This window comes from Anser anser (genome assembly GCF_964211835.1).
Source record: "Anser anser genome assembly, chromosome: 24".
Lineage (NCBI taxonomy): Eukaryota > Metazoa > Chordata > Aves > Anseriformes > Anatidae > Anser > Anser anser.
In genome coordinates, this window is record NC_139745.1 from 3,247,233 (window position 1) to 3,259,494 (window position 12,262).

Here is a 12,262-nt window from a genome sequence, read left to right on the forward strand (position 1 = left end):
ATTTCTGTTTGCCTGAGCTGGATCTGAACAACCATTACTAGTCCCTTCATCCAGTGGAAAGTTCTAGCTTGTTTACTGCAAAACTTGCCAAACTCATTGGCTTTTATGGTGTTCTGGGATTCACAGAAAACAAAACAATTAAATAAGCAATTCTGTTTGCATATATTTAGTCTGGAGTGTGCTGGAGCACCTAATGGTCTGTGCGTTCTTGCAGACCTTCTGATTTGACTATGTCACCAGGATCTGGTTGTTCCCTAAAAGACAGACAAAGGGGTCAGGAAAACAAATTGAGCACAAAGAATAATTGTGCTTGACTGAAAGATTGAATGAATCAGCTCCAAGTTGAGCAAGGTGAAACAAAGGGGGAAGTTAAAATAAAAGCTGAGTCATATCCTTAACTGTATCTCTCACTGAGACTCTGTGCTTCTTTTAGATACATTTTGATGGCTGGGACCGTAATTATGATTTTTGGGTCGATGCAGACAGCCCTGATGTTCACCCAGTAGGCTGGTGTGCAAAAACTGGACATGCTTTGCAAGTCCCTATAGGTAATGTAGATGACCTCGTTGTTGTATTGAATAATTTTCCCTAAATGCAGTCTGCTCTTCAGTTGTATGAAACTTTTTACAAATCTGTTTAGCTTTTTACAAACCCGTTTACCTTTTTTAATTCTTATTACCAGGTGCTGTTGATCCTGTGGGAACTGTGGGACAAGCGTGTCCTACTCCAGGCTGTCACGGTATTGGTCATGTCAGGGGACCACGATATGGAACACATTACACGTATGTATATGAGATCTTATAAGGGTTCTGTCTGATGCTGTCTGTAAGAGTAATGCAGCAACAAGCACCTGCACTGCACTGAAATTATCACTGGGTGTTTGTTCTGGAGATAGCTATTAGTGCAATTGCAGCTCCCTCTTGTGTCTAAATGCACTGTTCCACCATAAATTCAGTTTATACCGGTATAATCATTACAACTGCAATACAATCTAGCATAGATGAATTCTCTCCAATTTCTATCTTCCAGTATTACTGAGGGAATTTCTTTTGTAAAATAACATACCCAAGAACAGGATGCAAGAAGACAACTAAGAGGGAGAGTGTTGGTAGATTATTATACCATAAGGAGAAAGGAGAGAGTGCTCATGTTTTGTGGTTTGCCTTTGATTTCTTATGTGTTCTTGGAAAAGAAAGGTTTTTCTTGATTAAACTATTTTACAGAGCAAGAAAACAATCTCAAATGGGAGGTCTGAAGGTCCAGTAGTATATAATGTGGTAAAGGATTTTGAATTGTTCAGAGTGATAGTTGCAGGACTGTTTTGTTTCATGAAATACTGTTCAGACAAGCAGGCTACACAGGAAAAGCTGTTATTCTCTAAGATGACTCTGAAAACATGATTTCTAAACCTGCTATTTGGTCCTCTGCTTGCCCACACCTTAGACTGGGTGATGATGCCTCCCTTCCAGACATGTTTTGGCCTCGCTTTTTCTGTGTTTGTTGATGTATATATCTGTGTGAGGCTGGGAAGACTGGTTTTAGAAACATGCATCATAATCTCTCTCTCTTTTTTTTTTTTTTCTTTAACTCAGGTTAGTTGGCTGCCCATATTCTGATGTGAACCTCAGCAGAGAAAACTCATTACAGGACCGCCTGAGCGGGGAAAGACCTTCCCCTGGCAATAGCCTTCAGAAAGCCAAGAGGATAGAGACCCCTGCCCCAGTCCTGTTGGGAACAGGAGAGTCTTCTCAGGAGGACTCTCCACACTCCAGGTGAGCTGAACCCATTTCCTGGGCAGGTACTAGGGAACAAAACCATTTTACAAGGCTGACAAACACAGGAATTGGCAGAGAAGCAGTAGAGCATTGAGTTCATCTGTCTGTAATATTGACCCATGCCCCAGACACTCTTAACACAGAGCAGTGCACTTTTATACCCTCATATGCCTTAATAGGTTTCTTGATTCCTTAATCCTGCTGCTCTGGTCACATTCCAACAAAGGAAATTGCATTCTGTCTCCATAAATTTTTCTTTGCTATTTCAATTTAAAGTATATTCTTTTTCTTCATTTCCTGTCCTAAAACTGTCAAGCAAGATTATTTTGCACTATTAAACTGTAACTGCGATCCACCCCAGAGCCTGTTGCATTACACTGGTAGGTGTAATGGCTCCGTATGTATCACTTGGCAAACAAGTGGAGTTCCTTCAGATATTTTATTTTCTTACGTGAAGATCTTGGAATTGAGTATCATTGAGGTAAACTGTGTAGTAGTTCAGTGGCTGCAGGAGGCAGTTAGGCTGTCATTGGGACAAACCTGGCCAGGAATGCTTTCACTGTTGTCACCTACAGTCTGTAGGAATTCAGTCTCTCCAAGGCAATCTCTGGTGATACTTTAGGTCTTTTCTGTATTTTAAGGCCTATATGCATTTTAAGGTTTCTTTGCTTTGCTTAGATTCATAACGTTATTGAGGTATGTTTGGTCAGACAAAAGGAACGCCTCTGCCCTAAAGTGTGCATGGCCAGGCCAAAGTTTGCCTCTTCTGATCCCAGTAATGTGCTGGGATCTCCTTTTGCTATTCTTAACAACAGAATTGATTGCATTTCAATGGCACTGTTACTTGAAAATTTTATCAGGAGTTTTGGGATTCTCCTAGAATAAATGGCAATCTAGAATTGCAGTATATGTATGTTTTTCTAACCAGTTCATTTCCTGATAGTGGGAGCTTCAAATTCAGTATGCGAATCTTATAACTTCCTGCTGTTTGTCCTACCTTGGTTAACTGTGTAGCTCTATTTATGCAGCAAACTCAGGTGTGGAAACTGCCTTAAATGTTATCCAGAGGAGTCAGGGTTCCAAAATCTTAAATCTCTTGATTTCACCACAGCACATGCTTCAGTGGGTTTCTTGTAGCTGCTGGGATCAGAGCCTCAGTCCACAGGGGCTGATTATTTCACATAATCTCTCTCAATCCATGCTACAGTAAAGCACTTTGTACTGTGCCAGTAATGATGGTGGGGGAGAGGAAGGCTTCCACCACTAGGTGGTAGTTGTTACCCTCATTTGCAAGAAGCTGCCAGCTTTGCCTCTCCTCTGGGAAAAGGGAACAGAGGATGTCAACTTAGCTGCTATCATTTATCTGTCTCTCCAGAAAATCTGCACAAGACAGTGAAAAGTCATGTCAAAGCAGTGTTCACAGTCTGTCGGAACAGTCTGAAAACAATCAAGAGAAAGACTGGATAGAAGAGGAATCATCTGCAGACATCAAAGCCAAACCGAAAAAGTAAATAAGATTTTTGTGAGGTATTTTCATGGATTAGTAGTTGTGCCTCTTGATGCTTCTGTTACATAGGAAATACAGATGTAAATCAGGAGCTTAGAACAGCTCAGTCTGATCAGAGGTTTGCAGCACAGAGTTTTAGAATGACATGTTGTTAAGTCTCCTCCTTTCCTCCTACTATTTCAAGGACTTTCTTTCCCATTGTGAGCTCAAATCTGAGTTGTAGCTATGAACTGAATATCACAGTCCTTAGCTTAGAGAAGAGAGGCCAGGCACAAGTAGTTCTATCGCTAATGGTAAGAGGGAGATAATTTTGGTTGCTAAATACACCGTTAATCTCTTTCTGTAGAGGAGTTTGTGTTATCAGTTTGTGTTATCATTTGAAATGTTTTGTATTTAGCAGTTACATCAGTTTGTGTTATCATTTGAAATGTTTTGTACTTGATGCTTTCAGGCTTGGATGCTCACATGCCTATATAAAGTTCCAGCTGGCGAAACAGGAAAACAATGGGAAAGGTTGGTTGATTTTTATTTATTTTTGTGTGTGTTTGTTTGCATGTGCAATTTACCAGACCCCCAAGGACAATTTAAAACTCTACAGCTTTTTTTGTTGTTGATTCCATGATCAAGAGAGAACATACCCTGGAGATGATGATAGTGGCAGTCTTTTTTCCTTTAAAATGAGGAAGAAGAGTAAAATTGCATAGAAGTGTAGGGTTTTATACTTTTTAGAGTGAAGCTTTGTATTTAGTAACTGAGAGGACGAGCCTTCATCATCTGTAGTACCACTGCATACTCTCCTGAAATGGCAGGGGGAAGTTGTTCCCTCGTCTGCGACCATTCTGCTGGTAGAGTGAGCAGAGGTGTCATGGGAGAGACAGACAAAACCTGGCAGATAGTTGCTAAGTTCGGTCAACTTCTTGCAGTAGATTCCCCCTGGGTATTCAGAAACATGATTAGAATCATTTAGGGTAACTTCTTGAAGATCCTCCTAAGGAGGAAAAAGAAAATCAAATGGAAAAACAATGTCTTTTTTATTCTGGTACTTGACAGGTTAAGTTTTAAGAGAAGCTTTCTGATATCACTTTGGCAAACCATATGCTTAACTTTCAGATTTACTATAAAAAGCCATTTCAGAGAACCGAGCTGACCAGGCTTTTAGGAGGATTTAACATGGTAATAAGTCTCCAATCAAAAATAGCTAAGCAGGCGCAAACTGGGGCAGGTGCCTAGCTTTTTTTTTTATTTATGTATTCATTTTTACCTTGTGCTGACTTCTGCAGTCAGAGCTAGAGAGTCTGCCAGCTCTGAGCTGCAGTTGCAGTTGGCAGGGAAAGCTGTCTGCTTTCCCGTCGCATTTACCTTAAGCAGAGTGATGGAAATCAGTAGAGGGAAATTCTGCAATAATCCACTGACCTGTAATTTCGTGATTGCCCAGAGCTTTCATCCCATCTATATTTAAACTATTAGGACACCGCTTCCTTCTGAATGGAAAATAATTTCTGTCGATCGTGGTTTGGACACTTTCCCCGAGGATCTGGGCTCAGGGAAGGAAAGGGCTTTCCAGTTCGTGTTGCTGTGAGGCTCCCTCTCCCTCCAGGTGCCTGTCACTGTTCCCGTGCACGCTTTGCAGCAGGCACGCTTTTTGTTCGCCGTGAGCTGCCATGTTATCAATGTGACTAAAGGTTTAAAGGCTTAATGGTGACATTCGGGGTGGAGAAGGGGGTGAAATGAAGAAAAGCCAAGCTGTAAGGATGGGGAGGGAATAAAACGAATAGGGAACAGCCTGTGATCGAGGCAGTGCCCACGCAGCAGGGATGTGGCAGCACAGAAGATCCTGGCACGAATGGGACCTCCTGGCATGGGGCGGGGGGGTGAGGCCAGCTGCTGCCAGCCCCTGGGGACACAGGGAGAGACAAGGTGAGGAGCAGGTGACAGCCTCCCAGGAGTGATGTCCTACGCCATGTCATCGCCAGCAGTGTCAGCTTCTGCACTGACGAGCAGGCTTTATTTATTTAAGTTTTAATTCCCCCACTCTGGTCTCGTTATTAGAAGTAGAGACCCGTATCTGATGCTGTCCTGCATCCCTTAGTGAGGTGGAGATGAAGTAAGGCGACCCAGCAGGGGACAGAGGAATAACCTTGCATCAGACCAACCTTTGCCTCTAGCACTTCTTTCGCCTCAGCTGGTGAGGAGCAGGCAACCTGTCAAAATGTGCTCGTTCTTTATAGCACTGCTTTCGTTGTGCTTTACAAGCAGCGCCTGGCACACCCCACAGGTCCGTACGCACCATCCTGCAAACGCCGTTCACGATAACACCGAATAAATCTGAGGCAGGCAGCAGCCCTGTCGGTGCCGTGGCTGGGGAAGGTTTATGAAAACGGCAGCAAAACGGGACTTTGGTACCGCTGCCGCGGGATGGCGCCTGGCAGCCTGCACAGTGCCCGCCGGGGGGCGAGGGGACGGTGCACGTTACCCCTTGTAAAGCAGAGGAATGCTTTCCATGTTGTTTCCATCCTCTGCTTCACTTCCTGTTGTATAACCGGGCAAATCCCTGTAGGACCATGACTCTGCACTACTCAAATGATCTCATTAGGGAGGGGTGATTTCTTCTGTCTCTCTCTCTCTTTTTTTTTTTTTTTCCTCCTCCTTGATTTTTTTTTTTAAAGCCTCCATCACTTGACACATGAGGAGGGAACTGATGTCTGGAGGTAACCTGCAGCACTCCTGGCCTGGGAGCCTCCTGGGGAGGCGGCGAGCCCAGGCCATCAGCTGGCATGCGTGGCGCTCCTCGCAGGCTGGCTACAGCTGGGAGCTGGAATGATGCCATTAGTTTCCAGCTGAAGATGCTGTTACCAGAACTCCTCCACCTTGTCAATAAAACGCTGCAAACATCTTCTGTGTTAGCAGCGTGACATCATTTTCCTGGGAAGAAGCTAACGAGCTAACGATAAAGCCTCCAGCCTGGCAATCTTATCTTATCTTACCTTTTTTTGGTTTCTTTTTCTCGGGAGGGTAGGGGAGAACACCCTGAGAGCTGTGTGCCCTGCAATAGCAGTGCCTGGCTGCCTGCTTGTCCTGCCTTGCTTTTTCCTCCAGACTGTGACCCTTCCTCCTCTTTTGTTGTAATCGCTCTTACTTGAAGACTCGCTCTGACTTGTCTCGTTTCCTTTTCCAGACCCTGATTTCGATCTCCAGCAGGCCCTCCACCAGTCCATCTTCATGCCTTCCCTGACCTCTAACCCGACCCACCGCCTCCATCTCTGCTGGGAGCAGCACTGCAAGCTCTTGCCGGAGGTCTCGGGCCTCACAGCCAAGCACGTGGCCAAATGGACTGTGGAAGAGGTGAGTTACCTGCTACCTGCTCCGCTCTCGGGTGCTGGAATGCCAGAGCCCCTTTTCTGGAGCGCTGATTAGAAGACATCTTTATTTTCTGTGCCTCCCTAGGTAATGCTTTGCCATTTGCCTTGCATATGCCATAGCTGACTCAGCTAGAAGTTGTACCTGAGTCCTTTACGAAAGGAGGGGAAAGATCTCTGTTAACCCTCTGGTGTCCGTGGCTTATTTCAGTGAATGAGACTCTCTTTTTTTATTTACCCCTTGATCTTTCAGTGCTCAGGCCTGAAACACGATTCTGACAGCAGATTCTGTTTCTCTCTGGTCTCCCTCCCCCTCTCCTGTGACTTTCCTGCTTATTCACTTTTACATTGCAGATAATTCCAAACTGCACTGTGCATACCCACTCCTCCCACGTCTCCCTGCCTGTTTCCCCTGGAACAAAACTGCCCACAGCCTGACCTGATTTCTGACAGAGGTAGCTGTGCAGCTGGGGATATGTCTCTGCAGTCCCAGCTCTTGAGATGTCTCCTGTAATTAGGAAGCATGTGAAAACGCTGGTATCTTTTGTGGGCTGAGTAGTTGGTTTTTGCCTTGATGCCTTGGGCATAAATAATATTTGTATCTCCACTCGGGAAGTGGTGACAATTTGGATCCTGGCGCTTAATCACAGGCCGTTTAATTGAAGAGAAATGTGCTGTAATGTTGCACTTGCAAGGAAGGAGATAATCTGCAAAGCAGGAAAAGGTGCCATTCTTCATGATGCATAGAGGATCTTCAGAGACTTTTAAAAAGTGCATTTTCCCTAAGTGCCTCTTATGTCAGATAAATTCAATCTTGACTTTGTTCTTCATGCTGGAGAACTGGTTGGAGTCCGGTGGGATTGCAGAATCACAGGGGATGGGAACCACAGCAAATGTGAAGGCAGTAGAGCAATTAGTGTGGCTGGTTTAAAAACTGGCTATTTTTTTATTGTTTTTTTTTTTTCTTTTAAGTTTTAATGAAAATGAGTTAGAATTAAATTCATAGCTAGGAGGAAAAAAATCTCTCTGGAAGATTTTCTATTTGTATCCTTCTGAGAAAGTTTCCGCTGTTTTTTTGTTTTGTTTTGTTGTTTTTTTTTTTCCAAAAGGTCTTTTAGTAAATCAATACAGGCAGGAGCAGCTAATCCTCTGACATGAAAACAATCAGAATCTCTTTCTTTTGGACAAAACATGGAGGTTGTTTCATGGAGGAGCAGAGACAGGATACAAGCCAAATAAAATTTGTCCTTTACAGTTGACCTTTAAAGCAACTGCTGGGTAAATTTAACTGGGATATTAGTTTGATAGCAGATGAATGTAAGTAGGGACCACAGGGCATCGATGCAGGGCATAGTGGTGTAGTGATTCACAATCCAGAACACAATGAACTGCTTGAAACTACTGATGATGCGCTGACTACCAGTAGGAGTGTGAATGGCGCATTAAAAAGATCAGCTGCAGCACCACAACAGACCAGCTAAAGTCATTACAGGTTTTGTCTTGAGTTTTGGTAAAGTGGATCGGGTTTTGCAAATCCCGTTCCTCGCAGATTCCCGTAGGAATTAATTTAGCCCTTGTAGGAGCACTTGCAGGATCGGCATGTGCAGGGCAATGTAGCCGCAAGGTCTGGAAGATGAAAGCAGTAGGACTTCTCTGTGTTTTAGTGAGTCCAAAGTAGATTTGATCTGTCGGTGTTTGGGCTTCTAACATCTTCCTGCAGGGCAAACACTTGCCTATGAGTTGTGCTTTGAACTCCACTGCACAAAGGAGCCTATTCTGATGTGAAACAAGAGCAATGGGAGTGTAAAATTCTCCTTTGGTTTCAGACTGAAGAACTGTTTTTATTTTATAAAACCCACATTAAGGAAAAAAAATCTTGCTTTAGTTCTCTGTTGGTTGAGAACAGCTGAAATGACAGAGCAGCAGCAGTATTTAGGGACCCTCAAGCTAAGAAACCGTTGGTAACACTGAACAGTTCAACAAGGTTAGTTACTTTAATGTAGCTTTGTTATTTATTGAAAGCTTCCTATCATGTTTTCAAAGCACAGTTAGTGTAGGGTATTGAATCACAGGAGAACATTAATATGTGCCGGAGCTGAATTGTTCATTAGTTAATCCCGCATCAGATGCTAGTACCTTGTGAGGGGACTGTCCTTGTGCTAATTGCTTGTGGGTTACTGCATCTGAGTTAAACCCAGCTCCTATCCCAAAAAATATCACTAAAAGATATTCCATTACGGTGCCAATTTCGATATATCATATCTGGGATCTTGTTATCACCCGTTGCATGGAGATTTAAGGTGCTCTCAGAGTTACATAGCACAATTCCCCCCCCACTGGTATGCAGTCGTAGCGCAAGACAGTTCCACCAGATAGCTCTGAGGTTATTACGTGAGGTTATTACCGGCAGGAAAGGCAGGCAGGAGTTCACCTCCTCAAAGGAAAGGCCCTGGTCTGCCTGATCCCGACACATCTGACCTGTCCGACACATCTCCTGCCCTCCCCAGCCTCACCTTTCCCTGGGGTAAGTGCTTCACTGCCGTGATTGTGCAGCTGTGTTGGGGTCCAGACGAGTTTGTTCCAGCCCGTGGTGCTGCTGTCCTGGCCTTCTGCTGCTCCCTTTTCCCCCAGCTGCTCTGCCTTAGTTTTTGGGGACTGTCCTCTCTGGCGGTGGCACGGGCCAGGCGGGCCACCTGGCTCTGCACACCCAGGGTCTGGCTGACACCCTGGTGACCATCTCTCCTGTATTCTTCTCTTGCATCCTCCTCCTTCCTCCTTTTTCTCAGTTTCTAGTGAACCCCAGGACCATTATTTGTTTAAAAGGCGCCTCTGGAGCAGGGTGCTTGCTGTGTACATACAAGAGACTTGTGGGACAGATCAAAGCCCCGTCACCCTGACCATGACAGTGGCCAGCAGCGACTGTCCAGGGAAGGACAGAAGAGACAGAAGAGCAAATCAAGCTCAGAGCATTCCCCTGAAATCTCTGCCAGCCTCTTGATGCAGCAGACCATGAGGGGCACTTACCGACTTGCCCCCAGGGGTCCTACTGTCATGTAAATTCCGGAAGATACTGCCCTGCAGAGGCATTTCATTTGTTTCTTTTCATTATAAGGAAAGGGAGGAGCTCAAAAGAAAATAGAGTAGTATTTTGTTACTTGTTTGCACTTCTACAGAAGAAGATTTGGGAGTCGTTGCGTGCTAAAGCAATTTTAGAGGTTCTCTTTAAAATGGAGCTTTCCCTCCTAGCACCGTGTAATGGTGAAACATGAGAGGAGAGGAAGGCTCTGCTGGCAGATTGCGTAACAGAAGCAACGGAGTCAGAGCTGCTCACCAAAAATCAGCTCTGCCAGGGTGGAGCGGAGCCGGAGGGCAGGCTGATAGCTCCCTGCGGATGGAACTGGGGGAAGGGAATGAGCACGAGTGGTGGGATCAGCTGCACATGCAACGACGTGATTTAGGAGAGAGTCTGACAATCGTGAGTTAAAGGGAAGCTCATCTTTGACAGTGACCCCTCCTAACTGTTTGTCTGTTTGTGTTTATGGAAGAAATGTCACATCTGTAATAACTCAAATGAATATGCCTCGTGAAACAGAGCTGTTCCTGCAAGGGAGCATCCAATTAGCATGGGATGTTTGATCTGATTATGCCTCAATATACAAATCTTCTGTGAACCAGTGAAGCTACAGATGGAGAAGACAATGCATATTAAGTCATCCTCCACTGCATTCAGGATTGCTTCTTGCACTAGTTAGTGTTATATAATGTAATCCAAGGCTTGCTTGCATGTCTCAGAGGAGATTATTCCAAATGTTAACAGATTTCCTGCTTAGAAAGGTTTTCTCTAATATGAAATGTAAAATTAACTTATTTAATCCTGTTGGTTCCATGGATCCTCTGCATCTACCACAGATTAAATAAAACCCAAACTCCTCTCTTTCGTAGCTCTTCTGCCTTCTGTGTGTTGGTAAACCAGGAATACTCACTCGGTTGGTTGATCTTCTCTCTTAAAGGGTTGTCATAGTGGGAAATTGTCTGTATCTTTCTCTTTCTAATTTTATTTTCTGATAATACCATAGAGGAAGTAAAGTTGTGGCTGGGTTTAAAATAGTCTATAACCATATGCACTTTTTAATCTGTAAAAATAATAGTGATGTTTTATAAGGACCACTTGGAGCATTGGAGAAACTGCTCTCTTAAAGGAAGAGAAGTGGTCAAATGGCAGTATGGAAAGTATTTGTGTTGCAGCAACATCTCAGTAATATTTTCATGTATGTCCTTCACCAATGGGAGAGTTATGAGAATTAAAGTTTGAAAAATTCTTGCATACAGAACTCACGTACAGAAATAAGGCCTTTATACTTGATGTCCATTTCAATCATTCACGTTTCTCTTCTACATCTAATTATAGGTGGTGAGCTTTATCCAGCGTCTACCTGGTTGCAAAGAACAAGCATCTGTGTTCAGGGAAGAGGTAAGCCAAGCCTGCCATGTGCACTCCCAAATGCAGTGCTGTGACACTGGTGGGTCTGCTCCGTACCCCTGCTGCTCCGGAGTTACGGGGCTGACTGCACAGACATGCTCAGCCTTGTCATTAAGGAGCCTGTGGCATTTAGGAGGCGGCTTCGGCATCAAGCTTGATTCCAGCATGGTTAATTGCATTCTGCTGCTTTAAATTTCCCCTCCAGTTCCAATCACTTAGCTTATGCTTAACATCCTGTCTTGGACTATGGCATAGTGTTTCTGGCATCGTTATAAAGATGTCCTGTTGGAATGGTGCAGCGAAGATCTCATCTGCTCCCTCTGACGAGAACATATGCCTGCTCCTCTTGGTGAGGCTGGCAGTCATAGGGTTTCTTAGGAGCCACTGGCTTCTCTGAGGACTGAGGTGGGAGCAGGAGAGGGTCCTTGCCTTGAAAAGCAGTTGCTGGGAAGTCAGCGTCGCCTGCATGCGGCGTGTCCTGTCACTGCTGCCTCGTGCTAGGCTGGTCTCCCTGTTTGTGGTGCCTTCACTGTGGCTTCTCAGAAACTGCAGCTAGTGCAGGATACGGTTGTCCTGTTCCTTAGCACGTCCTGTCACTGATGGTACGAAGCCCAGGCTCTGCTGATCGCTTTGGCTTCCAGTTACGATGCAGGTACAACTTGGAGGTTCTGTGCGAGCCTCTGATTAATATGCACAGACATGCCTCCCTTCTGTCACCACAGCTCTGCTGCTTTGATGCTAAGAGCTTGAGGGAAGGGGTTGTGCCTTCTCTGTATTCTGCGAGGCACCGAGCGCACCCTCTGTACTGAGGAGAAGCACTGCACGCTGTAGTGACTGTAAAGGGCAGGTTTTTAATAGATGACTGCTCCCCAGAGCTGGCTTCCTTTCAGGGTGAATCAGGCCGTAGTGCATTTTATGGGATTTATGTCTCTGTATTTTGTTTTCCCTTATTTAAAAACACACACACACCCCAAATAAAAAGCAAAATAAATTGAGGCTTGCAAGAAGCACTGTTCGCAGTGTGACATTCTAGTGGAATACTGTTTAATTGAATATAGAGGGAATAATGAAATTTATCTTACTGAACCAGTCCTTCGGTGTAGCTGAGTGTAAAAGATGCAGCCTGATTTCTAGTGAAGTTGCG

The 12,262-nt window shown here is 44.6% G+C and overlaps 1 protein-coding gene across 7 annotated transcripts in view; it reads left to right on the forward strand.

The window, feature by feature from the left end:
• Positions 1–12,262, forward strand: part of LOC310886122 (lethal(3)malignant brain tumor-like protein 4) — a 50,979-nt gene that overhangs the window by 32,339 nt on the left and 6,378 nt on the right. For 6 of the 7 annotated variants that reach the window (XM_083810238.1, XM_083810237.1, XM_083810239.1 and 3 more), the window contains 7 exons: positions 434–548; positions 683–782; positions 1,593–1,772; positions 3,151–3,282; positions 3,734–3,795; positions 6,458–6,624; positions 11,047–11,109. In XM_083810238.1, the coding sequence (XP_083666364.1) occupies positions 434–548; positions 683–782; positions 1,593–1,772; positions 3,151–3,282; positions 3,734–3,795; positions 6,458–6,624; positions 11,047–11,109 (819 nt within the window). Of the gene's footprint in view, positions 1–433; positions 549–682; positions 783–1,592; positions 1,773–3,150; positions 3,283–3,733; positions 3,796–6,457; positions 6,625–9,424; positions 10,114–11,046; positions 11,110–12,262 lie in introns of all 7 variants that reach the window. The other variant, XR_014575186.1, reaches the window with a different exon arrangement.